The sequence below is a fragment of the Neopsephotus bourkii genome, unplaced genomic scaffold (genome assembly GCF_033783945.1).
Source record: "Neopsephotus bourkii isolate Nb327-2 ecotype Australia unplaced genomic scaffold, CSIRO-AGI_Nbou_v1 NB_83, whole genome shotgun sequence".
Lineage (NCBI taxonomy): Eukaryota > Metazoa > Chordata > Aves > Psittaciformes > Psittacidae > Neopsephotus > Neopsephotus bourkii.
In genome coordinates this window covers 873328-901319 of record NW_026900600.1, presented here as the reverse complement: position 1 = coordinate 901319, position 27992 = coordinate 873328, and the positions used below count along the sequence as shown (strand labels likewise).

General features: G+C 36.3%; 1 protein-coding gene across 1 annotated transcript in view; it reads left to right on the top strand.

Annotated features, from left to right (window-relative positions):
- The window catches only part of DIAPH3 (diaphanous related formin 3), a 216670-nt gene that overhangs the window by 48303 nt on the left and 140375 nt on the right, over positions 1 to 27992 (top strand). The window contains exons 16-17 of the mRNA XM_061354886.1: positions 15 to 353; positions 896 to 1010. Of these exons, the coding sequence (XP_061210870.1) occupies positions 15 to 353; positions 896 to 1010 (454 nt within the window). The remainder of the gene's footprint in view (positions 1 to 14; positions 354 to 895; positions 1011 to 27992) is intronic.

The following is a 27992-nucleotide window of genomic DNA, read 5'->3' as shown; positions in this document are numbered from 1 at the left end:
ATTTTCTTTATCAGTATGGCTCCTTACCACCTGTTTTTCTACCATCATCATGTGGAGATGCATCTGTTGTTCCACTGGAAGCTGCAGGACCACATCTAATTCCACCGCCACCGCCTCCTCCACCACTGCCTTCTAATGGAGCAATTCCACCACCACCGCCTCCCCCTCCTCCTCCACCACTTTTGAATGGCTTGGGAGTTTCTCTGGCTGGTGGTCATCACCCTCCACCACCACCTCTCCCAGGCCTGCTGGGAGCACAGTGGTCTCCACCTTCATGTACTTTGCCATTTGGAATGAAGCCTAAAAAAGAATTCAGACCTGAGGTTACCATGAAAAGACTCAACTGGTCCAAGGTAGTACTGATTGATGTAATATCTTATGTAGAGCTTAAGGTAAATAGATTGTCAGGAGTAAAATTTATGTAGACCAATTGTTATGTTAGTTAAAATTAGGCAAGATATGAATATTTACTGCCTTTAGTTTTCATTATTTTCTAAAAACTGTGTTGCATTGACTCCTGAATCATCTGTGCCAAGTATATGTGATGTTCTGAGGTGCTTGCCAAAGTCAGTTCTCATCTAAAATAATACAACCTTGATACCAGCATGCTTCCTGGGTCCTACTACGCCTTCTGTTTTAGCTGTTTACACTGGATCAGTCCCTGCCCTGCACTGATAGCTGTACAGTTTCCAAGCAAGTGTCTTCCATCTATCCAACCTGGACTGTGGAAAGAGGCATTGCAGGTCTCTCCATTTGTCTTTATTGTGAAAGTATTATGTAAATTTAATGTGTTTTATAGAGCTCTTGAGTATTTAATTTGCTTTAGACGCTACAGAACAGTCTTTGCATAGTATCAAAATCATTATTAAAATTTTATGTCATCTCTTAATTGTAGATCAGACCTCAGGAAATGACAGAATCATGTTTTTGGGTTAAAGCAGAAGAGGACAAGTATGAGAATGCTGATATGCTTTGCAAATTAGAACTTACATTTTGTTGTCAAAAAAGGGGTAAGTAGTTGACTGCTTTAATTTTCAGCTTTTAGAGATATCTTTAAAATTCTTGGGGCTTAAATATGCGTATGAAAAAATCAGAATATAGCATAAATTTTGTGGATTTTAATTGCAATGTGTGAAAATGATAATTGGAAGAATTGTAGACTGGTTAAAGCAATAATATTGAACTATTTCACTTAAAAGGTGATAGAAATTGTGTGACCTAGAATGAAAATCTTGTTTATCCTCAGAATACATATGTTAATTGATGTGTTCTGTGTCTGTGAAGGAGGAGAGTCTTTGAAATCTTTTATTTTTTATAAACCTGTAGCAACATAGATCTTTGTTTAGTTTCTTCAGCTTTTAAAGCTTTGTGGTAGAGCAAAATATGTAAATGTATTCCTGGCTTTAAAACTTTTCTCTCTTTCTGTAAGTAAGTCATCTTGCTAGTAGTTTAGGTTATTCTGCCCCATATATAAAATGCTTGTATTTCCACTGTTTGTCTTGATGTTTCTTCCTCCCCTTTGATTGGTATTGGACATCTGGTACTTTGGGTCAGCCAAAGAGGTGTAATGATTAGTTCCTTTTCAAATTGAAGAGACATTATTATATTTTCAGTTCATATTACAAATTTCAATTTTATATTTTTATTTAATCAAGTGTGTGGAATTTTCAACTTTCTCCATTCTTTTTAATACGCTTTGGTGTGTATTATCCAATATTTTATTTTATTTTTTTTACAATAACCCAGAACTTTATTGTGTTTTTGTCAAAACAGGCTTTTTTTGCTCTAATGGTATTTCTACTGAGTTGAGTACTACACTTTATTGCTGTTGATACTTAATATTAAGAATGTTGTGCAAAGATAAAAAGGCAAGAAAACCTCACACAACACAGACATTTTTGCTTGAATCTGTTAGAGTAAGTCTAAAAGATAATTGTGCTGCCTTATTAATTTTAGGAGAGTTACCAACAAGGCTCCTTGAATTAATACGTTGGAAGGTTTTAAAGCTGTTGGAGGAAATAGTGTTTCCTATGTGTAATTAAACAGTAAAATTTGGGAGACAAAATGGTGTTCAGAACAAATGTTAATAGCACAGAGGAGAATTGTGCATTTCCACAGACAGCGAGGACATTAAAGTTAAGAAGATTAACATCCTTTTGAAGTTGAACTGAACGTACTGGATACATTGTTTTGACCAAACCTAATAGAAGACACTTACCTACAGTTGAAAAATCAGTGAAATGTACTCTTAATACCAAATGGAGGTGGTGTGCGTGTGATTAAAAGGCTATCACCTACAGGGACAAATTTACTTTCTTTCTCTTACAGGTGGAGCTTACTGGTTAATCATTTTTTTAAGTTTTGAAATCTCTTTCTTCTAACATGGGTGACCTAAGTGTGCCATCATCTTAATTATCAAAGGAAGCGAAGACACTAAAGACTTTATTTAGAACAGCAAGTAGGTGTCAAAAGGGCAACATGGATGGCAATTTTTTTTCAAGAGTGGTTTACAGAAATTTGCAGAAATACAGACAACACCAGACATCTGTCTCTTATTAACAGCACGAATTCTAGTACGAAGGATAGCAAAGTATTGTTTGTTCTCATATCCATGGGGAGCAGTGATGCTTGTTTGTGGCTTATACAATAACTTATTGATTGTAATAAAACTTGCCAAAGAAATTGGAGACATCTAGTTTTTGTCACATCTCGGTCTTGGAGAGATTTAACATCATACTTTCTGGAGTAGAATCAGGTAACTGTTCACTAGACTCAATCTGGGAACAGTCCTTGACTGTTTCTAAAGCTTTGTCACTAAAACCAGAAAGATAAAATGTTTAAAATGATTCTGTAGCGAAATGATAGCATTCAAAGAATGAGTTGGTTTTCACTGTTTTGAAGGGTCTGCTTATGCACTCTTTTCATTGAAGTCATTGTATAGAAGAGGTATCTAGTTGTGGAAGCAGATACCAGAATGTTCAATGATGCTTTAAATGAATTTTATTCTAATTAAGTAAAATCAGATTGAAGTACTCAAATGTTCAGTTGGCGAATTTTACTAGTGCATGAGGCAAAAGTATTTCAGTGTTAATCCAGAAGAGGAAGTATTATGTTTATGTAAACAATCCATTGAGAAATTTCAACTAGAAAAAGGAATACAGAACAGTGTAGATTTGAAGCTTTAGGCAGATGTTTATACACAAGTTATAAATGATGTTGATTCTGAATAGGTATTGAAGGAATTGAAATAACAGAAGATGTTATGGAGTCGTGAAAGAAACATTACTGCAGGAATGCAGAAGTAAAAGAGGGTCTAGCTTCAAAGTGTAGGAAAAATAGTAAGTAGTAACATGGAGCAAAGACTATGCATGCAGAAAAATATCACTCTTGTGGAGGATGTCTGGAGACATGTTAGTGACATGTCCTTGAATTGTGAAATTATTTAGTTTGGAGGGGACCTCTGAAGGTCGTCTAGTCCACTCACCTTCGTAAAGGATCAGTCTAGTTCATGTTACTTGGGGCTTTGTTCAACTGAGTTTGAGATATCTCTGAAGATGGAGATATATGCTCCTGTTTGTTTTTTGTTTTGTTTTCCTTCATAATATCTTCCCTGTTGCAACTTGTGTGTTATGCCTCTTGATCATCATGCACGTCCAGGAAGAATATGGATCCCTCTTATCTTATGTAGCCTTCTGGTAGCTAGTTTGAGATGGCAGATAGTTTGATACTTCTCAAAACTGACAGCTCTCTCAGCCTTTCTGCATCTTATGTTTCAGCCCTGTAGTCATCTTGATTTTCTGCTGTACTTGTTCCAATATATCTAGTTTGTTTGTTTTGTTTGTTTTTTTTTTTTCCTTCGGGTGGGAAACCCCAAACTGAAAAAGTACTCCGGATAGTTTTCCCTGTGAGAGAAGGGGAATAGAGGGAAATAATCACTTCTTTGACTTGCTGATAACAGTCTTGGTGACTTACGAGGGGAAATGTTTTCACTGTGCTGCTTGTTTAATAAAAATAATGATTACGGTGGTGGTAATGATGAGTCAATGAAGGCTATGAGTGGTATAGGGTATCTTCATTCTTCTATTGTTAGAAAGCTGGTTTAGCCACTTTGCAGACATTGAACCTTTTGTGAAAGTAATGTGTTTTATAAAAATTTAAACTTGGAGCTGGAACAATGAGAAACATGAAAGCATCACTTGCTGATGGTATTCTTGTAGTAACTTAGTAAAGACAAAGTGTAATTTACTTGCTGACTCAGCATTCTTGTCAGAATAAATTTGTAATCTTAAAGAAATCTAAGATTATATACATGAGAGAAGTAGGCAAGGGAATAATGGAAAACCAACTTGCTTGTCAGGAAGCCATATAGATTTACTGATACACAAGGAATGTGGGAGAAGAATATTAGCTTGGAATCTGGAAATATGAGTCAGTGTGTGGATGGAATATTCACAATATGAATACTTGAAAAGATTTAATTGTGACTGAAACATGTACATACATTTAAAATATATGTAAGAAAACATGAGCGTTAAGTGTGAGATGCCCCAAGCAACAAACAAAAGATTCTAGAAACCTCAAATTATTAATTGGCTTTGTGTCAGCAGCTGAAAGAATAAAAGTGATGAAATCACTGCCTTAAAGACAATGTAGAAGTATGCTCCATGGCTCTCTCCCTGACTGGCAGGGGGAAGAAGGAAAAATAATTGAGAAGTTCTGAAAATAATGTGAGAAATGTGAATGCTTTGCATGAATGATCTGTGGTTTTCTGATAACTTTTCTTTTTAAAGGGAAAAAGAAGGATTGATATGAAGGTAGGTTAGAGAATTGAAAGAGAAAGAAATTTAGGAAATATCAAGTGTTTGAGATTTATCAGGATTATACTTGTGGTTGCAGATCAATGAAGAAAATCTGTGAAAAGCCTTTTTGGCAACAGTGGTATAAAAGGAGTCTCTTATTGTAAGTCTTTGAAAGCATTAAACTGAATATATGACTTAAAGTTAACTGGTATGTGAAATATAGAAAAGCAGAGCTGGAGCAAACCTTATATGTAATTTTATCTGAAGCCTAAAAGATAAGATGAACAAACAAAAATGCTCATAGTTGAATGACAGATGCTCTATATTAGATGTCGAAAGCCTGATGGAAGGGGAATAATTACAGGTGTGTGATGTTAATGTGCTGCCAACTTTGCTCAAGTGATTAGACGTACAGGCAGGGGAGTGGCACTTTTCAGAAGAGATAGCATGAAAATCTTGTAGGGGGAAAGCAGTTTGCCATGCAAAACCTTGTGAATGGAAGTTCCTTCTAATAAAATAATAGTGTACTGTATTAATAGCTCTTAAATCAGATGATGATTGTAATGATAAACTATTAAATGAGATTAGAGAAGCTGGAGGTTTTGTGGCAATAAAGTGAGAGATTTAACTACCCCCATATAGGTTTAGTCAATTCCTCATCAGGATGTTATAAGAAGATAAATGCTTTAGATGCAGCAAATGACTGTTTCAAATAATTCTGTATCCAGTGTGAGAAGCAACTGTTCTGGAAAGGGGCTTGAGCCACACACTGAATCTAGGAGGTTGGAGTGGGAGAGGAGGAAAGAATGATCACTATCTTAATTTTGTACCATGAGAGAACTATCCAAGCCAATCTGTTATACAAGCGCTGAACTTCAGGACAGGGAGCTATCAAGCAAGAAAGATATTCATGCCCACTAATAACCCAGGAGCTATTCCAGTAATGCCATCTTAAAGTTTCGAGTAAACTTTGTATTATAATTGAGAAAAAGCCTAACTAAGGCTATGGGACAAAAAATGATTATGACTGTATGGGAAGGTTAAAGTCAGTATTGCGAGGGAAAGGATAGTGTTAAAAATGTGAAAGCCTGGCCATATGAAGATAACGGGGAAAACTCATTAAATGTACCTAGATAAATGTAAGCAGGACATTATTCACATGGCCTTTTAGGATGCGAAGGGTCCTTCAGCTGATACTGAAAGTTTTATTTAATCTATTGAAAATTAATTTAGGTAGGGAATTGGTGGGACTACTTGGTTAACGACTTTAAAAGTTCTGCAGGTTCAAAGAAAGTTAGAGAAATTTAGGGTTAATAGGTCCAAAGAAAACAGGAATGAATGTATTTGTAGGAATATGAGATGCCTCTTTTGGGAAACAAGTAGTGATAAGGCTGTCATAGTGTCTTTTCAAGCAACATCTCTTACTGCACTTCTTGTAGAGAGTGCTGGCCTGGAGGGATCACTGGTCAGATCCATTGGGGCAGTTATTAGCTTATTAATCATGGATGTAGTAATGCCCATTTGCTTGGAGTACTTTCAAGTTACTGTGTTCAAGACTCACAATGCTGAAATAAGTTTTGATATGCAAATGCTTGGTCTTGTCAGTTATAGAATGGAGAAGAGTAATGACACATCTATAAGATATGTACTTAGTTTTGGGGGATAATCTGAAGAGTACTGATGTGGAGAAGATTCATCAGTAAGTTGGTGGAAGTCTGTAACTGTAATTAATGTAGTGAAACTATAGTAGTTAGGCTTAAAGTTAGATATGTGTTCAGGATAACTCAAGAGAGAACCAGTTACGTGTTACCTAAAGTCATCTGTTGGGCACTTGAAGTGTTCTGTCAGAGGGGATTCCTAGACTTAGGAGGCTGCATGGAGCGTAAAAGAAAGTGACCTCTAACCAAAAATAAATCTTTTGAAGAATATAAAGACAATTTCTTTCATGTATGCAAAATAGAAGTGTTTTCTGAAATACATGTTTTGTAAGTGATGTGCTGTGTTTATAGATGTCCTATTAATAAATTGATTCGACTTTATCCAGCAACTTTTTTTTCATAAATATGTTTGAAGTGTTAAAGTCCAAATGAGGATTAGAAATTGCAAATCAAATGTACAAGAAACCACTCCTAAACTCTTCATTATTTTGAGCAACTTGCAGATAACTGCAGTTAATGGAAGATGGCATGGAAAATTAGAAATTTACTCTTCTTTCTTGTCTAGATATCAAAGGGACCTAGTAAACTCAAGAGAGAAAGATTGCATGATCTCTCTCTTTTTTTTTTTTTTTTTTTTTTAATCAACTGGGACAGATTTTCATCCTAATCTTATTGGAGATGGCAGTGCTTGTTCCCATCACACCAGAGCTCCTGCCAGACTTGATTATTCAGAAATTAAGCATTTGTATGGGAATTCTGTCTCTGCAGGCATTTGTTAAAATGGTCAATATAGTCCTCTCTAATTCTTTTTGTTGTTGTTGCTTTCCTCTCCTGTATATTCTGTAAGCAAGAACATCAAGGCCTAAACCGCTATGCTGCCAACCACCCCTCAAACATTTTAAACCAGAAAAGAGTAAATGCTAGTAAGAGGGTCAGATCACCAAGGTAAATTAGTTCATTGCTGCATTTGACATGCCACAACCTACCCAGCACAAGCAATAGAACTTGCGGTCAGGCAACTGAAGAATTAGGTGGATCTCAGTGTCCTCATACTTTCCTCCTCTGAAGGAGGATTTACACAGAAGTTGCTCCAATTTGTGCTTCAAATAAACCTGTAAGACTGCCAATAATGTAGTCTAGTAACTTCTGATATTATAGCACTAATCAAGTGTACAAACAAAAGTAAAGCCTGAGTTTGGCTGCTTTGCAGTATCACTCCAACTACCCTTTAAACCAAAATTTGTCTAAAAGATTTTTGTATATAAAATGCAGAAAGAAAAGTTTACTTCTGAAGAATGCAGGAGTCAGTTCTAAGCATTTGCAAAGGGCAGCTACCAGTGAGTTTTGTAAATCACTGAGGTGTCAATGGTTTCTTGAAATTTCAATGTCATCTTTCCATGGAGAAAGGATGATATATTCACTGTTGCATCGTTAGTAAATACATTAGTTGTTTCTATTCTTAGCAGATAGAATGATCTCTGATTTTATCTTATTTAGATATATGTCAAGTATATTTGTAATGTACAGATTGATATGGAAGAATCGGTGAACGAATATACTTCTGTGGTGGGTTGAGCTTGGCTGGCTGCCAGAGGCCCACCTGAATGCTCTTTAATAAAAATGAAAAGCCTGGCCATTAAGATCATTCACCAGTTACAGTCACAGGCAAAACAAACCCAATTTTGGTAAAATTAATTTAACTTTTTTTTTTTCATTAATGTCCTATCACAGATAGGAGGAACCTTCAGTTGTTCAGATGGTTAAATGTCTTTAAAGAAGTGGAATCTGAATAACTTCTAAAATCTGACTTTCATATCCATGAATATGTGGCAAACAAAAAATGGAAACCCATAGTTGACATTAACATACCAATGGTTGGAATAGTCTGACAATAGCATTTGTTTTGTAGTTTGTTTCTTTTTGAAGATATAAACTGGGGCATATTTTTTCATTTAATCTTTTTCTTTGGGAATTTTTTAGGATGAATTCTCCCTTGAATTTAATTGTTGAATGACGGTGTCATTTGTACCCTAATCTGAGTACATTAGAATAATCCATAACGTCAGGTCATTAATCTGGTAGGACTGTAGAAAAGAGGCAGTCTGCCAGTAGACATTCTAAACAGTTACAGAAAAAAAGTTTGTTCCTAGAAAGGGTCCTTTGACTTGTATTTTCAGTTAGGAAATGCTGTGTCAGATAGTGAAGGGGTATTGTTGAAGAGTTTGTTACTGTACTTGTAGGTAACTACCTAAGCACAGGTACTATTTTTACCTTAAATTTATTTTAGCTTACTTTATTTATTTTTTTTTTTGCAGAGTTGCAGTATGTGTTATTATTAGATTGTTGGTTCTTACCTTCTACATAAAGACTGTTTAATATTTCCTGTCAGCTTCAAAACAGATCGAGTGCTTTCTTTTCTCTGCAGTGAAGTGCCTTAAAGGAGTAGTTCCTGTAGTTCACCTTTACCTTTTTCTTTCAGTGATTTCTTTTTCTTTTTTGTAGTTGACTTCTACGCAAAATGCAATATTAGTCTGCAGTGAACTCCTGTTTGAAAATATGGCAGTATGCGCAGGCTAACAGAAGCATTTCACTCCCATTCAAGAACACTGTGGTAGGAAAAGCCTTCAAGGGCTTTATGTTTTAGGAGCAACAAGAGTGTTCCTTTATTGATTTCTAGTAGAGGATGTTTTTACAATGTGAATAAGTGCAGTCTTAGAGGAAACGGATATTATTTTCATGTATCCAGAGAGGGGAAGAAAGTCTGCTCAGTATAAGTCCTAAACTGTAAACACCAATAGAACGGAAAACCAGGTTTGGAAGTTAAAATGCAAGCTAAAAAGAGGTCATTACAATTTTGTTTATTTAATGAAGATACCCACTTTAACAGTTTACATGTTTGTCCTTATACCAACAAGGATCTTGTGAGAATTAATTTGGTGTTTATATCACACATGAGGTGTAAAGCTCTGTATACCTACTGCAAGCCTGTTTTCATGGAGTTTGCCTAACTTTTAGTTTTGTTACATGAGGATACACTATGTACTGTTGAAGAATTTCTAGTCTAATGCTACAAGCATTTATACCTAAAGGTAACGTATGTGAGTGTAACAAAATTGTCATTACAACAGTGCTTTTATTGTAGACTCTTTCATGGTGAGCTGAGAAAAATAAATGCAAGAAAAGAAATGTTTAGAAAACCTTATTTGGCAAACCTTCGAAGTTGCTGTTCATGAAAACTTAGCATTTGAATTTCCATTAATACTACTTTTTGTCTTTTAAAAAATCTGCCATTTAGTTTTTTGGTGAATGGCTTGATTCAGGGAAGATTAATTTCAAAGACAATTCATTTTAAAAACCAAGAAACCCCCAAATTCTCAAACAAGGAGATTGTGTTAATGGAGCAGTGAATTCCAGTTAGGCAGCTGTAGACACTATTTAGGTAGGCACTGGAAAGACAGGCAGAATATAGCAGTATATTTGGCAGAGCCTTTGTTTCTGTTTGCATTTGAAATAGTTCTGTTGGAACAATATTTTAATTTATTCATATGTGAAAATTGTTTATAGACATCTTGCCTTACCCACTAAGGAAAGCTCCTATTTACCTGCTAGCTCCCTGTAAGTAAGATCTGATGTTGTCTTATATGTAAGTTTTTTCTTAATTAAAAGGAGGTTTTGTATAAAAACCAGTAAGTTGATGACTTCATTTGAGAAACAGACTTCCATTGTAGGCTGCTGTTCTGTGATCCCTACATGATGAATTTCTCACAGTTTCTTCATTCTGTATAGATAATTTTATTCTGTAAATATCTTGCCTAACAGACTTTTTAAGGGGACTCTTTCAATACGTTTTATGAAACAAACATCACCATAAAGGATGTGCATTTTGTGAATATCCTGTAGTTGGCTCTCCACCTTCCCATTAATAGCAGGCAGTTTCTGAAGGTTATGTAAGAATAGAGAGAACTTAATTGGACTGAAGTAGTAGGATTTTTTTTGGAGGGGATTAAATTGGAGCTTTAGCTAAGTATTCTTTTACATAGGAGATAAACTAGTTCAGAATTCTGGAAATTTTCTTAATAGGACAGGACGTGTTTGCATGGTGATGTTATTGTTACTTATTATCTGGCATAACAAATATTTACATTGAAACAGTTGTGTTTTCTTCTGAATCAGTTTGTTGGCTTTCAGTTTCATTTAAATTAAGAGAATGAAGACAGTGGGCAAACGTATTCTGTAACTTTTAACAACTGTGTTTCTGTTTTATGGCTTTGCTTCCCCAGTTTTCCTGTTTTTACATGGTACTGGGGCTCTACTTTTCTTGTCATCTCACAAGATAGCCCTACAGCCTTACCTCTAACAGCACCTGAGTAATGAAACTTTGAAACCTTACCTGTTCTATTATTCAGCTTAACAGTTTTTAAAACTAAATGTGTCCTGCTGTGCAATCTGACTTGTCCTTTGATATAGAGGTGCCTCTTTCTAAAATTGTAAATGCATATGTGTACCTAGCAAGGGTAATAAGATAGAAAGAGCCTAGTTAGGGCAACTGGTTATCTTTGCAGTTCCCTGATTGGTGCTGTATTGCCTTGTGGCACTTCAAATTTGTCTGCAACATACTTGATACATGCGTAGCAGAAAGTTGCTTTTTTGTTGCTGGCATTTCAGTGTAAGACCTCAAGTACTGAGTCATCTATTCAAAACAGCGAGAAGGTGGAAGAAACAACTAAATGTTCAGCAAGATCATTTGAATGAAAGCTGCTATCAAAGCTAACGAAATGGAGGGTAGATACAACCAGATTCCATGATGAGAAATTGAATTCAAGGCTCAGTTGCACACAGCAGGAGAAATCTTAGCATGTATAGTTCAGTGGATCTATAATGCTGCAGTGAAAATAAACCTGGATAGATATAGCTAAGGCTAAACTGGGTTTAGATCATCCTAATTGCAAAAAGCCAACTTTATTGGCAACAGTAATCTAGTGGCATGCACTAAATTTTTCTTTTAATGCTCTATAGAAGAGAAACAGTAGTGATAAATGCAGGATTTGACTTGGTCAAACTTGAAAAAGGGGAAGATAGGATCCATTTGCTGCTACCTATGGACTTTCAAAATGCACCTGAGTCTTCCTTTTTCAGCAAATTAATGGAAGAGGTAGTGAGCAAGTGTGGTTGAATAGTGAATTAAGCTGTACTGTGCAGATGCATACTTTATAATAAATAGAATCTGAACTACTTGAACAAAAATAGTTTTTTTGAGAACAGAATATTGGTATGCACTGATAACAGAGATTTCTGATCTTCAGATTACTGTTGCTGAGAGTATTTGGGAGTATGAACCAAAACTCAAAGTATGGAGCATATTTGGGAATAAATAAAAGGCTTCCTGAAACAACTGTGGCAAAATACGTTACCATGAACAGAATAAGAGAAATTAAGGACAAAGTGTATCTTGTGTCAAGAGGCTATTGTGCCTCTGATTTGTCAAAAAAACACTGTGATTCGTTTTTCTAGAACCTATGCCTACCTTAAGGGTAAAATGGAAATAATATTATGCTTAACTTCCTTTAAAAATAATTACAAAAAAATCGTATATTCGTACCACTGTCAGTGTTTGTTCTGGACTGCCTGTATAGCTCTTGGTACTTAGGAAACTCCAGTCTCTGAAGATACGGCTTATTCTTTGATCACCAGCTGGATTTTTCTGCTAACTCAGGGAAATATTTGTATCCAGTCTTTAGCCGGGGGAGATGGAGGGGGAGAATTCATATAGATTTAGGCAAAGTATAATTGTGCTGCAAAAAACACATCTACTGATAATGATGCTTCTCATAGCTGTTTATTCAGGTCAGTTAGAATGAATGCTTTGTTACTGTTTACAAGTAGAACTAATAAGTGATTTTGATACACATGAGATTAGACTAATTCCTCAAGTCAGCGAGGTCTAGTGACTGGGTAGTTAACTGTTATGCGTATGTAAACGTAACAGGAAGAGAGGGATAAAATCCTATTCTACAGCATTTAGAGATGTTAATATAATCAATACAGAAAGGTCTAACACTAATGCAAAACATTTTTCCCTTCTTATCTTTCCCAGCATTTAAAAAAATCTAGGACTAATAGGAAGGTATGTGACCAGACTGTAAAGAAGTAATATTATTATTACCATGTGATAAATTACATTTTTGTTGTAAAATAACTGAATTTACATAGTAGACTGATTATTCAGAATCTCTATTACAATCTACATCATCTTTAATCTTACAAAATTATAGCACAGCTTTTGAAGAACAGGAATTCAAGAAGTTTTAATGATAAAAAAAATTTGTTTCCCTGAATTCCTGAAGGAATGAGAAATTTTCTGGGCAGAGTTTTAAATGCATGCTAATTAGAAAACCATTTAATATTTAGCCTAAAAGTATATTCACAGAAATTGTCTGGTATGCCAGCTTTGCTAGGTACGTTAGATTTCCCATTATCTATTTTTAATGTAGAAATAACTATCCTTTTCTAACATAAGAGAAGATGATTTGCAGTGAAGCTACACTCAGTTTTATAGTATGGTGTGGTATTTATGTGTTCTCCAGCCAATAATGATGAGAATTCACTTGCAATTCCATCATCAATGTCATTTAGTCTCTATCTAATAGTATGCAGGTACAACTATTTTAGTGAGAATGAATGGTACAATTCTCACTCACTTGCTTTTTAATATAATATTCTGAAATGCTGCATCTTAAAGCTTGCTTGCAGGGTATGTTTTCTCGGTTTGAATTTCTTTCTCTGTTCACGATTGACTGATCACTTCATTCCTTAATGTACCACAAGAGTGTCTCATAGTACAGTAAATGATCTGTATTACTGAACAACTATTACAGATTTGGTGAAAGATGAGAGAAAACTCTAAGAAATGCTATTACTTTGGAAGTAACATCTGTTGCACTTCTGTAGTAATGCTGAAGAGATGTGGTTCTGTAATTGGAAGATACATAGGCATACTTTCAACTAGAAAACATTTTTTGAAAAGCGAGGTCAATGTTATTTCTTGTAAGTTTGTCTTGTCAGTGAAGTTACCAAGTGGCATCTTGCAACCAAGTAGAAAGCTTCCTAGTTGATACATATTTGTATCTTTTTCTTTTTTTTTTTTTTTTTGTGTGTGTGTGTCTTTTATATTAAGGAAATCTTTCAACAGAAATTTTTTATTTAAACAGAGTTGTAGCATTCGGTGAGCTATTTATGTAGAGTAGCACATTGAATATTGAATCTTTTAGTATATTTAAATATTTCTAAGTACTGAGGCTGTGAATTAATGGAAAAAGTTCGTTTGTGGGTTAGAAAACTTGTACCTGAGTTACTAGATTTACTTCACTTTTTTTTTTTTAGTGGTAGTGATTAAAAGCTTTTAACATGGAAATTGTGAAATACTGTTCTGAACACTGATGTGTTCTTATGCTGCAGATTCCAATATAGTCTCCAGTTAAGTACTCCAGTTCAGAGGAAAAAGGTGATTTGTACACATTTATTGTGCATCCTGTTTATTGGTTTACAGAAGCTTGAACTTCTTATATTTATTTATATTTTAATAATAAATACATAAATATCAATCAGGGCAATTCTAATGGCTTATTTCTGTTATAGATTGCTGTTGAAAAATATTGTTTTGGTGTTTAGTAAGTCTTTAGCAAGAAGAAGCTCTAGCTCTTACTTAATGATCATGGGAGTCTATCCCAAAGCAAACAAGTCAGTTTGATACTGAATAATCTGGTGTCTAGAGGTATGTGATGAAATTTCCTCATGCTGTAGATATCTTCATTATTATATTATGAATACAGAAATTTTATCTCATTGTAGTTTAATGGTTTTCTGGTAATTGAACTTCGGGCTACAGTTACTAGATTATACTTTCTTTTTTGCTTTGTTAGTTTACTTCTCTTTTAAGGCTTTCTTCAAAAGAACCAAAAGTTTATTTACTCTTTGTGACCTTATGGAATGCATATTAAACTATCATTGACTCAATCTGTATGTTTTTCTTGGTAGTTTTTATTATTTTTTTTCTGTATTAGGCTTCCCCAAAATCAATAGTTAAAATGGGCACTCTTCTGAACAGCCTTGAATAATTGCCGTTATTACTGGGTATATTAAAGCATATAATCTAAATGAAGGTATGCTCCATTTACCTTTACTTGCAGTCTCATTATGGCTTGAGACTATGAGTGTTTAGTTTTAATATGACGAGTACACAGATTCTTAATGGTATAACTCGTGTGCTTAGACAGTTTACCCTATAATAGTGTAATCTTGACACACAATGCATTAAAACATCAAAAACTTCATTAAGTATTCCTAATGTCCTATTTCTACCACTGCTAATGGACCAAGCAACCTTTAAATGTGTCTAAAGTGTTCTTAGAATTTGATGTAAACTGTAGTGTGTTAACTTGAAACTTCCTAAACCAGAACACGTTGATAAATCCAGTTGTTTCCAGCTTGAGTTTCTGAGGTCAGTCAGATCTGTTGGCCTATTGAAGGCTCATGGTAATACCTACCTTTCCTGAGCAGTTTAACACTCTAATCCCCCAAGGAGAACAAAGCAGACACCACCTCCCCCTCCCCCCAACAAAACAACCTGCCTTCCGTTGCCCTATGGAAAATTCAGTCTCTAACAGATTGAATCTGTTAATTTTCTAACATTATTTAAAGACGTACTTTGGAAGTAAGTTGAAATTGTTTATCAGACATTCAAGGAAAAATTAAGACAGAAGGTACTAATGATTAATATCCAGTGTTTACAAGCTTAAGTTAGCCTAAATTATATGAACTGGCATCTAATTCTAAAAACATTTGTTTATTTAAATGTTTTTGGCGGTATTACTCACGACAGCAGGTAGAGTGAGGAGGGAAATATGATCTGAGTGACGGAATTAACTTCTTGTTTTCTACTGAGATTCACCATACTTTTGAATACTCAGTTTTTCAAAGCTGTCTTAAGACAGTTTTAGTCATACAAAACTGATGGCATAGTTCTGAACATATTCACAAAACTGAGTGAAGAGTATAATAACTGGTGTTTATGCTAGGCCAAAAAGTTGTGGTGTGTTTTTGGGGTGTGAAAAATGAAACCTGGAATTCATTCTGTATGTTATATCATGGACCTGTTCTTCTGGGTTTTCAAATACAGGCCCTTCTGGAGTGTACATGTATCTTTCCAGCATTCGTAAAAGATGTTAAATACTTGAAAGTAATGCTCTCAGCCTTCTTCCCCCACTAACTGCCTGAATAGTAATTAAAGTGATAATTATTACTTTTAGCTACAAAATGGTTTTAAATAGGTAAATAATAATTAAATTACTTAAATGCTACTATATAAATAATTGCTAGATCAGGAGGAGGTTTTGTGGTAACTACTAATACCAGGAATTTGTTTTCTGAAAATATTGTGCGTTGTGATCGGTGCTTGACCTTTATATCTAAGTAAATAGTTTAGACCTTTTGTTTATTGCTTGTCTATTGTTTCCTTTTAGCTTTTGTTTTAATTTATGAATTGTTATAGGGTTTGTTTTAATTTTTGCTGCTGGGTCCTGTTTTGATGTGAAGACCATGGTTTGAGATCATCTCAAGTCCCCCTTTTCTTTTCAATAGTATCTTGCTTATTTCTTCATTCAGTTTGTTTTTTTAGTGTCAAAGCAATGTTGCTGTTATTTAAGAGAATGGAGACTCTGGTTCACCATAAAGGCACCAGCATGTAATTTCAAAAGGGAGTACTGAAATTTGGGATAAAAGCTTCACTTACTATTAAAAAAACAAATTGAAATGGATAGGGTGAATGACCCCTTCAATTTAAAAAACATCTCGGAAACGAATTGCTAGTGGTTGGTCTGTAGTCCTCAAACTGTTGTTAGAAAATTACTTTTGGTATGCAGCGTATGACTGAAAGCCTAGTATTCATGATAGTTAATAAATTGCCATTGCAAAATATGTAAAGCTATTTGTTCAGCTTATTGAGGAACTGTAATACAGACTGTGCTATGCAGTTCTGTATTCTTAATTATCTTTTTTCTACAGAACATGAACTATATTGTTTATATTCACCTATCAACAGCTAATGCTGTTGTTAATACCTGGATTTATTTATTAAGTTTGGCAGTTCCTCACCCACCTGGGGATTTTGTGTGACCTGGATTGACACTAGTTTTAGTTATAGAGCTGTATCCCACAAGTACTCCAGTATGCTGTAGAGATTTGAGTTTCATTAAGATTTGTTTATTACTTCTAAAAATGAATTAGTTGTTTGTTGTTTTCCAGCTAGTTTGAAAGAGATATTAATGCCCTTTTCAGTAAGTAAATATTCTGGTTTATTCACTTTTTTCTCAGAAACTATTTTGACATATTTTTATCATGTGTAGTGTTTCCTTGTGCAACTGGGAACTCACCTGTGATGATTGCTACATATGTATTAAGCTTTGTATGCCAGACCAAGCTCCTTCATAGAGGTTTCTCTCAGAAAGCTGTACATGAATGCAAATATAATATGAGTTTCAGAAAGAAAAGATACTGCCCATTTTTCTTGGACACTCAAGAGACTTTCAAGTCTAAAACAGTAATTCTCCAGGTTTTATGATATCTACTTCCACAGTGTTAAGCAGTGTAGAGTAAGGTAGAATATAGGTTTCCTTTAGGTACGATAGATATGTGAAATATGAACATTCACTTATTAGAGCAAACCAAACTTTTGTTTGCCTTTAATTATCCTTAGTCATATTTGCATTTTTCTCTTACTGCTATTTACAGTTTGTATTTGGGAAAAGGAGGGGAAATTTTGTAGAGCAAGGTTTATGGTTTATGAAGTCACATTCAATGTGCCAGAATATATCTCAGTACCTGTATAGTTACAACATTTGAGCTATTACAATTGTAACTTTTACCGTTATCTTTCTTTTCTTAATTTTAGCTTATTTTAATCCTCATTTACTATGCTACTGACTAGTGGTTATGTCATATCGACGTAGTATGATTTTATTTTTTTTTAATCTTATGTAAACCATCCTTTTTTAGTGAACAAGATGACTTTCCTAACAAAAACTTTATGAAGATCAGGAATTATAGTTTGCAGTGTCATTTTGTATTAGTAATGGTCAGTTAAATTTCTGGCTCTGCACTACTTTAGTTTTTCCAGGAAGTTTTTCAATGCATATTCCTGCCTTTGTATCCATTATTTTTTAATTTGACAAATATTGTGTGAAATCAGTTTAATGTCTCACATTGTGTTCTTGCATCACATCTTTTTGTTCTGTATCCGAATACTTTTTCTGACTATTTATGCATGCCATTTTGACTTTCTGCTTCCTCATGTCTTCACCATAGCAACGAGATTCTTGGATCTTTTTTCAGCCTGTATTATGTCTTATGTTACTGTGACCTTTGTATATTTAAAAAGATTCCAAACTTTACTCATCTTATAGTCTCACTAGCAACAGATCTTAACATCTTGTTGAATAACTTACTAATTCATGCTTCTCTGTAAACCTTGCAACCTCTGCTTTTTTCATATATATATATATGCTATGGTTTTAGAGACTATAAAGCTAGAAATTCTTTTTCTCTTCGCTCTTTGTGTTTAGAACTGTATTTTTAAGCCTGTTTCAAGTATTTCCTTAAAAACCAAATCTTTAGTGCATGTTGAAACTAATGACTATGCAGCTTTAGGTATAGGTTTCTTTTTTTCTTTTTTGTTGATTTTTTTTTTTTACAGTCTGCAACAGCAATGGTTAACTTGTGGCTTTAAATGCACCTGTAGAGAATTAGAGAAATACTACCTCTATAATTTCAAATGAAGCAATGTCACCATAAATCAAAAAAGTGTCGATTCTTCTCTAGAAAAGGCTTTTGTCTCAGAGTAAAATGAAAAGGTAATATTTTCTAGAATATTATTTAATGTATGAAAAAGGTGGGTTGTTGGTTTTTTTGTGTGTTTTGCTGTTGTTGGTGGTTTTTGTTTTGTTTTGGTTTTCTTTCTATCAACCTTCTGGACTGCATCAAAAGGAGTGTATTTTCTAAATCTCATTCAAACTGAAAAAGTAGATTGATAGTAAGGCAAATTGTAGGTGTAAAGTCCACCTTATGTAATGTCCCAGCCATGTATTAATGAATGAATGATGTTGATAATGATGATGAACAACAAGAAGAAGATTTTAGAAAAAGCTTGTGGATTTCTCGTCTCATTGTCCTGGTTTTTAAGTGGATTGTGTAGAAAAACATTCTTTCTCAGTGTCTGGTTTGAGATGGTACTAAATCTAGTTCATTTTGGAAATCGCAGAGGGACAGTCTCTCCAATATTTGTTGACCCAACTTCTGAATCATTATCTATTTGACTTATCACCTAGTAGCTATTTCAAATACTTGAAGCTTTATGTGAAGAAATACAGATAAAAGAACTGGAAAGCTTTGGAAGTATATTTTACATTTCTTCACTATCTAATACAGTGCAGTCCTGGTTATCTGCAGTGTTAGTGTGAACTGTTTCACAGGAGTCATAAAAAATTGAGGGCTCTACTTTGAAGTGGGAAACTGCTGTAGAGCCTCCCTCCTTACTCTTACAGGGCAGTGCAAACACGCTCCTGTTCAGGTTGACTGGGCAAAAGGCATTTTGGATCCAGCTGCTTGAATAAGCTTGAAAAGGCAGCAGCTTCCTCTTTTCTTTTTGAGAAACAAAGGCTTAGTTTTTGAAGTGGGTAGAAAAGATAGGTGGATATAGTATTTTGCCAGAGAAAGGCAGATACATTTTGCATTTTCCACTGGTATTTCATTTTTTAATTACAGCAAATTATATTTGGAGTTTTAGAGAGACCAGAAGATTCTGGAATAGCTTTTTTCCTTAGCCCAGAGAAAGAATAATATTCAGAAAACTGAGAACTCTGTTTTCCTTTAGCTTGTTATGCAGTGCAACTATACAGTTCTCTGTGGTTTGTTTAGCATTGTGTACTTGATCTTTTTTTTTCATTTTATTTCTGTATTCCTAGGTATGATACTTTTTCTTTCAAAGGAGTCAGAAAGTTTTGTAAAGGTGGCTTGTAATTTGGATGCTGTTTAAATAATTCTTGTTATTTTCTTATCATTTAAATTAGATGATAATGAATGGCAAGCTAAGCTTCACTTTGTATCATATGACAGTTTCAGAAATATTACACCTACTGAGCTGCATGCTCACCCATTTCAGTATTTGTCATATGATATTGAGAAATTTCTATCTTAAAAATACAGTACAATTGGGTCGTTAAAGCTGAAAATATGCTAGGATTTCTTTAGTTGCTAATGAAATGTTGTCTTTTCAAAGCTGCTGGACAGGGCAGGTGACTTTTTAAACTAATTGTAATTCACTGAGGCACTCTATAATCTATAAGAATGTTCACCTCTGCACTGTTCCTGTCCAGCTGTTGTCTCGAACAATTATCAGCAAGTTATTGTTCTGGTATGAGCCATGTCATGCTTGAAAGTGAGATGAAAAAAAATTAATGAGGGTGCCTGAGTGCTGGTTAAGTAGGTACAGTTATGCTCTCCACATTCTTTACTATGACTTTTGAGATTGAAGTAATGTACTCTAATGAGACCACATAAACAAATCTGCTGATTGACAGCTATTGATTTATCAAAGAAAAATGTTGGCTGAAGCCATATTTTGTTTCAAGTCTAATACTCTGGTTGCTTTTGCACAAGACCTTGACATTAACTTATAATATGGAGCATTACTGTTTTTCTCTTTATTCAATTATATCAATCCATTTCATTACCTCCATTAGGAACCAGCATGTATAACTTTTACTGATGATTGCAGAGGAATAATGCATTATTTAATGGTTATAGCAAGGGGTTTTTATATTTTTGCTATGTAAAATGAGTTAGTACCTTTTCTGTAGTTAATTTCAAAAATCACAGAGGAGTTTGTGTTACAGATTTGTTGGTCCAATATCAATGATATGCAGAAATACTGGAGAGTTTTTCTACAAAATTATAGTCAAAGGTAGAGGTAGACTTTTAGGTATGTGTGTCAGACTCAATGTATGAAAAGTAAATTATGCCAGACAGTTGATAAAATTGGATTCATTTTGAGAAGATCATAATTTTTCTAAGCAAAGTAAATGTGATAGATTTAACCTTGTGACTGCAGTAGGATTGCCAATGTGTCAGTATTAATGGAAAGTGATATGAGCCGCAGACTTGTAAAACAGGTAGTTTCAGGAGGAGGTGTGGAATATCAAAGGATGCATTGTACTATGAGGATATTAGTAGAGTTTCTGAAGGATGAGTTTTGGGAATAATTATTAAATAGTCTCAATGATGGTTTGATGTATTAGGAGAAGGCTAAATTTTGTGATGGCAGAGTTTGGAGGCATTCTCAACTTTGAAGGAGGTTAGGATGTCGCAGATAATAAGTTGAATGAATAGTAGAAACAAATTAGGGAACAAAGCCAAATAGTTTTGTATGATTGGCAAATTTTGCTGTTACTTTTAAGTCCATCAAATCTGAAAGAATTTGTTCTACTTAAGTGCATTTCAAGCCATCTCCAGATATTTATGCTACATATATGATCATAGAATCATAGAATAGTTAGGGTTGGAAAGGACCTTAAGATCATCAAGTTCCAACCCCCCTGCCATGGGCAGGGACACCTCGCTCTAAACCGTATTACCCAAGGCCTCGTCCAACCTAGCCTTGAACACTGCCAGGGATGAAGCATTCACAACCGTCCTGGGCAACCTATTCCAGTGCCTCACTACCCTAACAGGAAAGAATTTCCTCCTTATATCCAGTCTAAACTTCCCCTGCTTAAGTTTGAACCCATTACCCCTTGTCCTATCACTATAGTCCCTAATGAAGAGTCCCTCCCCAGCATCCTTATATGCCCCCTTCAGATACTGGAAGGCTACTATGAGGTCTCCACGCAGCCTTCTCTTCTCCAGGCTGAACAGCCCCAACTTTCTCAGCCTATCTTCATATGGGAGGTGCTCCAGTCCCCTGATCATTCTCGTGGCCCTCCTCTGGACTTGTTCCAACAGATCCATGTCCTTTTTATGTTGAGGACACCAGAACTGCACACAATACTCCAAGTGAGGTCTCACGAGAGCAGAATAAAGGGGCAGGATCACTTCCTTTGACCTGCTGGTCACACTCCTTTTGATGCAGCCCAGGATACGGTTGGCTTTCTGGGCTGCAAACGCACACTGCTGGCTCATGTTCATTTTCTCATCGACTAGCACCCCCAAGTCCTTCTCTACAGGGCTGCTCTGAATCTCTTCTCTGCCCAGCCTGTAGCTGTGCCTGGGATTGCCTTGACCCAGGCGTAGGACCTTGCACTTGGCATGGTTAAGCTTCATGAGGTTGGCATCAGCCCACCTCAGAAGCATGTCAAGGTCCCTCTGGATGGCATTCCTTCCCTCCAGCGTATCAAGAGAACCACACAGCTTGGTGTCATCGGCAAACTTGCTGAGGGCGCACTCAATCCCACTGTCCATGTCAGCAACTAAGATGTTAAGATCTATAGAATAAGAACTGTTAGACTTCTTGTACAAATCTTAATTTGTATATTTGTGTGTATTTAAACAGAACCTTTTCAACATGAAGATATTTCAGTATGTTCAATTCCTCGTTTAGATTGCTAAATGTTATTGTATTTGCCTATTTGGTATTTAACAGCATGTTACTTGTCTGATGTCCACAATGTGTGATATGGATGTCAGTGGGGAGGAAGTAGAGGGGTGGGGGTGGGATGAATGCAGAGAGGCAGATAGGAAGAGCAACTAGTAACCTTTATTTTAAAGTTGTGTAGCAGCCATTAACATATTTCTTACTATTTTTGTGTAGTCCTGATAGCATCCGTCTGCTAATTCTTTATTATGGAGACCTGTAGCAGCTGACAGACTACTTACAAAACGGCAGAGTACCAGTGGTGTTTGAGAATAGAGGGTGTGAGTGCCGATGAGCATAAAAACTTGGTTATAAATCAGCTCAGAAAGAAGCTGTCTGAAATAAACTAACACTTTTCTAACCCATTTAAATTGATGCTGTGTAAGAGCATAATGTAGAACTTGCCTTTCCTTGTGGTCAGGGTAGCAGAGCCTTAATTAAAAGGTGCTCATGCCCAAAATTTAAGTGTGAATGCAGACTTCAGCTTAGCACTGGAATCTGAGTTTTACTTGAATTTATGTATATGTATGTATCACTTGTTTACAAAAAGAAAAAAAATTAAAGGAAAAAAGGTAAGAGAAGAAGAGCAGAACAAATCCTGGATTTCACAGAATTGTTTCCAGTGGGGAAGCATTGTTGTTAATATGTTTACAAGTCATGCTGCTTAATATGACTTTCAGTTCTACTGTCCCAGACTCGAGAGAGATTAAATCACAGATGCATAGAAGCTGCTGGTATCATCAGGTGAAGAGATTAAATGGATTTGAAATCTTTAATTAAGAAAAAGCAAGCTCATGTTGTAGTGCTGTTTTCTTACTCTTTTAGAAGAGCGTTAGGAAGGGAAAGAAACTGTTTAAACCAAGAGAAATCAGTATAACCTAGTCATGAATAAATTTAAACTGCAGATTGGTTCCAGTCAACTAGATCTGAGAGGTTCAGGCACACTTATCTTGAAAATACATCTTTAAGAAAAACAGCTCAGTATTTTGAAGATAGACTTAAAAATCTGAAAAATATGTATGTTGTGCTTTCATATAGCAGGAACCTGGACCTTGGGCCGTGAGTTCCTATTTTACATTTATTAGATGACACTATAGTTAGTATTAATGTTGCAAAAATGTACAAGTGAGACAAAGTCTTGCTTTTCTTTATCTTCTCTCCTATGTAAGGTAAATGTTCAGGAGCAGCAGGTGCAGCACTAGTGCAGGAGAAAAAAGTTAGATTGCAGTTTGCAGTGATTTGGCTATTTATTGACTTGTCATCTGTGTTTCCCAGCTTCTAGGAGTTATAACAATGAGTAAGTAATCTTTCTCTGAAGATTCAAACACAGGCATTTGACCTTCAAGTCCCCTGCTGCTTTGAGGTTGCCAGCCGTTCAGCATAACGTCATCAGATCTAGAGATATTGCACTGCCTGGTTATGTACTGGTGTCTGATGTTTTAGGTTGGTAGAAGTGATCCATCCATATCTCGAGGCCTACTTCAGGTGCTTTCAGGTATCAGGGGACTGGAGCACCTCCCATATGAAGATCGACTGAGAAAGTTGGGGCTGTTCAGCCTGGAGAAGAGAAGGCTGCAAGGAGACGTCATAGCAGCCTCCCAGTATCTGAAGGGGGCATATAGGGATGCTGGGGATGGACTCTTCATTAGGGACTGTAGTGGTAGGACAAGGGGTAATGGGTTAAAACTTAAACAGGGGAAGTTTAGATTGGATATAAGGAGGAAATTCTTTCCTGTAAGGGTGGTGAGGCACTGGAATAGGTTGCCCAGGGAGGTTGTGAATGCTCCATCCCTGGCAGTGTTCAAGGCCAGGTTGGACGAGGCCTTGGGTGATATGGTCTAGAGCGAGGTGTCCCTGCCCATGACAGGGGGGCTGGAACTTGATGATCGTAAGGTCCTTTCCAACCCGAACTATTCTATGATTCTATAAATGCTATTTATTATCTCTGATATGTTAAGGAGGTTGAACCGAGGCAGGGGTTAGCCTCGTCTCCCAGGTAACAGGTGCTAGCATAACAAGAAATGGCCTCAAGTTGTGCCAGGGAAGGTTTAAATAAGATACTAGGAAAAATGTCTTTGGCACAGGAGTTGGTCAAGCATTGGAACAGGCTTCCCAGGGAAGCAGTGCAGTGTCCATCCTGGAGATATTTGGAAGACTTGTAGGTGTGGTGCTTGAGGGCATGGTTTAGTGGTGGATGTGGCAGTGCTGGGTTAACAGCTGGACTTGATGATCTTAAGGGTCTTTTCCAACCTAAATGATTTTAATGATTCTATGTGCTGTCTCTCACTGTCTGTGTAACTTAGCAGTCTGCTATTAACTGTGGCTTGCTCATTAAGTTTCTTTCAGGGTATGCCAGCTCCTCCCTAGTGATCCTAGTTTGCTGCTCTCTCCCCTCTGCCCTTTTGGTTTGGAGTCCCATATATTGTTGTTTCTTCCCACAAATTAATGATCAGTCCTTTGTTAGGCTAGTGCTGCCCTTGCCTTTTTGGTATGTGAGGCACTGATATTGCTATGAGGTGACAGTGGGAGCTTAGTAAGTTTTTTGTGCCTCTTACGATCATTCATTCCCATCTTTCCACTCCTTTATCTCTTCTGCTGTTATGTTCTGTTCTTTTGTGCAGTCACTTGATGAATTAGATTGAAAGCCTGATCCAGTGTTTCCCTGCTGGAAAGATCTTGAATTGTTTAAAGCTGAGATCAGAGGTTAATAAAAGAATTAAAAATAACCTGAACCCATAGAGTACTCCTTGAAAAATCAGTGTTCAGCAAAAGTATTGCGCTATAGAGTGTGCTTTTGTAAGTATGTGTTCTGTGATGCAAATGACTTTTACACACTAACTAGTAGAAATTGTCTTTTTTGTGAGTACCTTGAGGTATTGTTCATCTTTAAGGATATGTACTAAAATACTGATTGAGAGCTGAGTGCTGGAAAGACTATATAACACTATTTCACACAAGTAAAACTAAACCCATGGTTTAAGGGAAGGATATGTGATCTTAACAGAATCCTTTCTCTATCAGATGTACATCTTCAACTGTAGATATAGATGGGCCTTATTAACTTTAAATCTTGAAAGAATAAATATCAAATAAATAATTAAAAACATCAAGGTGTTAAAGTGTACTGTTCTGAGGGAAAAATGCCTTAAGTAAAACCAAATGGTTTTTAGCTTTTGTTTATCATTAATGTGGTAGCCAATTTCATAAATTTGCTTTGTGCCATATTTCGGTGTCAGGTGAATCTGGTGCTGCCAGTTGGAACGTGGTCTCTTCTGTTTTACATGGCTGTACTGTAAGCTGGGACGAAACTGGCACAACTGGAAACTAGGTGCTGGCATTTGCTGTACAGATAAGAGTGTGCTGGTCAGCATAAAGTGTCAGGAAAAAGGTTGAACAGCCTTTTTAAGCTGCAGTACCAGCTTCTGTTCAACTGGGATCACGGGATGGTACTCTGTGAGCAACTGAGAAGACCCAACAGTTCATTGATGCTGAAGGGAGGAGGCCTGACTGATGTCTTCTGCCCTGCTGGTTATATGGTCCACTCCACTCTGGTGCTCATTGTAATCTAATGGTTACTCCACAAGCTTTGGTTTACTTTGGTTGAAAGCTATGCACTATTTGTTTAGGTTCTTTTTTTGCTTGGAGATTTTCTGCCATTTTAGTGAATGAAGGAGTTCTTGAAATACCCTGATTGTTGCGGTGGCTTTGTGGTGGCTCATGTCCAGTTTTTTCCATCTACCAGTAACCCAAAGTCCTTCTCCACAAGGCTGCTCTCGATCCCTTCATCCTCCACCTGTACTGATACTGGGGGTTGCCCTGACTCTTGTTGAACCTCATAAGGCTCACATGGACCCCCTTCTTGAGCTTGTCCAGGTCCCTCTGGATGTGTCTTAACCGCTAAGCATTCAGTATGCACAATAATAGAAATGTATCAGACCAACTTTATCTAAATCTCCGAGGTCAGTTAAAAATACTGGGGTCAGTGGTCATTGTGTGCTCTGATTTATGGTATTTAACATATGCTGCATAAAATCTATAAGCATCAGAAGCCACGTCTTAGTGTCTCTTTTTCGTTTAGATTTTACTGAAGAGTATATGCTTGTATTTAAATTGCAGGGACTTCGGTATGTTTCAAATGCTGTTCTAATTCTTGCTGCTTTGCTCAGTTAAAGATAAGGTGTTAAAATTTTTCTGCTAGTGAGTTTTGAGCATGGATAAAGACAATAAAAATACAGTACAAAAGTATAATTCACTGCTTCTTATCTGTATTCCAAAGGAAAGAAAGAAAGTTTGAGTAACATATTTCTTTTCTACTTTCAAATGCTAAAGCTTAGAATTATTTTTGGTTTGGCCAGTAGTGAAGTTGCCTCTAAAGTAGCGTTGAGGAAGCACTGTGTTAGAGGATCAATCACAACTTGTATGGTCAGTAGAGGAAGCTTTAGAATTGGTCAATAAAATGGAGAGTAAAGGATTGCTAGGATCAGTTGCTGTTCACCCTGGACTTCTAAGAGAACTAGAGGACGATATCACAGCCTCAGGTTGGGCAGAGAAGAGATTCAGAAGCCGGACTGTGGAGAAGGACTTGGAGGTGCTGGTTGATGAGAAACTGAACATGAACCAGCAGTGTGCGCTTGCAGCCCAGAAAGCCAAACCATATCCTGAGCTGCATCAAAAGGAGCGTGATCCTGCCCCTCTACTCTACTCTCGTAAGACCTCACTTGGAGTATTGTGTGCAGTTCTGGTGCCCTCAACATAAAAAGGACATGGAACTGTTGGAACAAGTCCAGATGAGGGCCACAAGGATGATAAGCAGACTGGAGCTGAGAAAGTTGGGGCTGTTCAGCCTGGAGGAGAGAAGGCTGCATGGAAACCTCATAGCAGCCTTCCAGTATCTGAAGGGGGACTATAGGGATGTTGGACATGTACTATTCATTAGGAACTGTAGTGATAGGACATGGGGTAATGGGTTAAAACTTAAAGAGGGGAAGTTTAGACTGGGTGTAAGGAAGAAGTTCTTTACTGTGAAGTTGGTGAGGCACGGGAATGGGTTGCCCAAGGAGGTTGTGAATGCTCTATCCCTGGCAGTGTTCAAGGCCGGGTTGAATAGAGCCTTGGGTGACACGGTTTAGTGTGAGGTGTCCTGCCCCTGGCAGGGTGATTGGAACTAGATGATGTTAAGGTCATTTCCAATGCGAACTATTCTATGATTCTCTGAAGCAGCTGAGAGATGAACTGTGCTGTGTAAAATATTAATCGAACCTATGACAGCATCAGAGGAAGGGAAGCAAAGTGACAAATGTGATGACAGCTTTTTCAAAAGGTTTCTGGGTTTTGATGCTCTACAGTTAGTGAACTTGGAACCCATGGTGTGCATGTTCTAGATAATCATTAATATAGCGTAGAATTGGTTAACAATATATTAGTTGTATACTGGCAAAATCTTCTCAGTAATGGCTGAAAGCGAATAGGATTTGAGGGGTGCTGGAAAAAAAAAAAAGCAAAGTAATAAAAGCTAAAAGTGTCAATGTACAAGTTCAGGCTGTGCCCACATCCTCCTTACTTTGTGTGGCTTTGTTTCCCCTTGCTAATAAAAGGTATAATAGAGGTACAGCAAAATGATCAGTTATCAAAACAAATAAAAGGATGTCTGCCTTTGTACAATGCGTAATTAAGAATGGGAACTCTGTGCTCAGAAACTTCATCAATTTAAAATTTAGTAGGTGTAAACAGCAGTTATACACAGGCACAGAAGAATCTTGACGATTACTAAATAAAAAGATTTTGCTCTGGAATAGGGCAATCTCTGAAAGGCAAATACATGGAGACTTGCAAAGAAGCATATGTTTGTCTTGTTCTTGT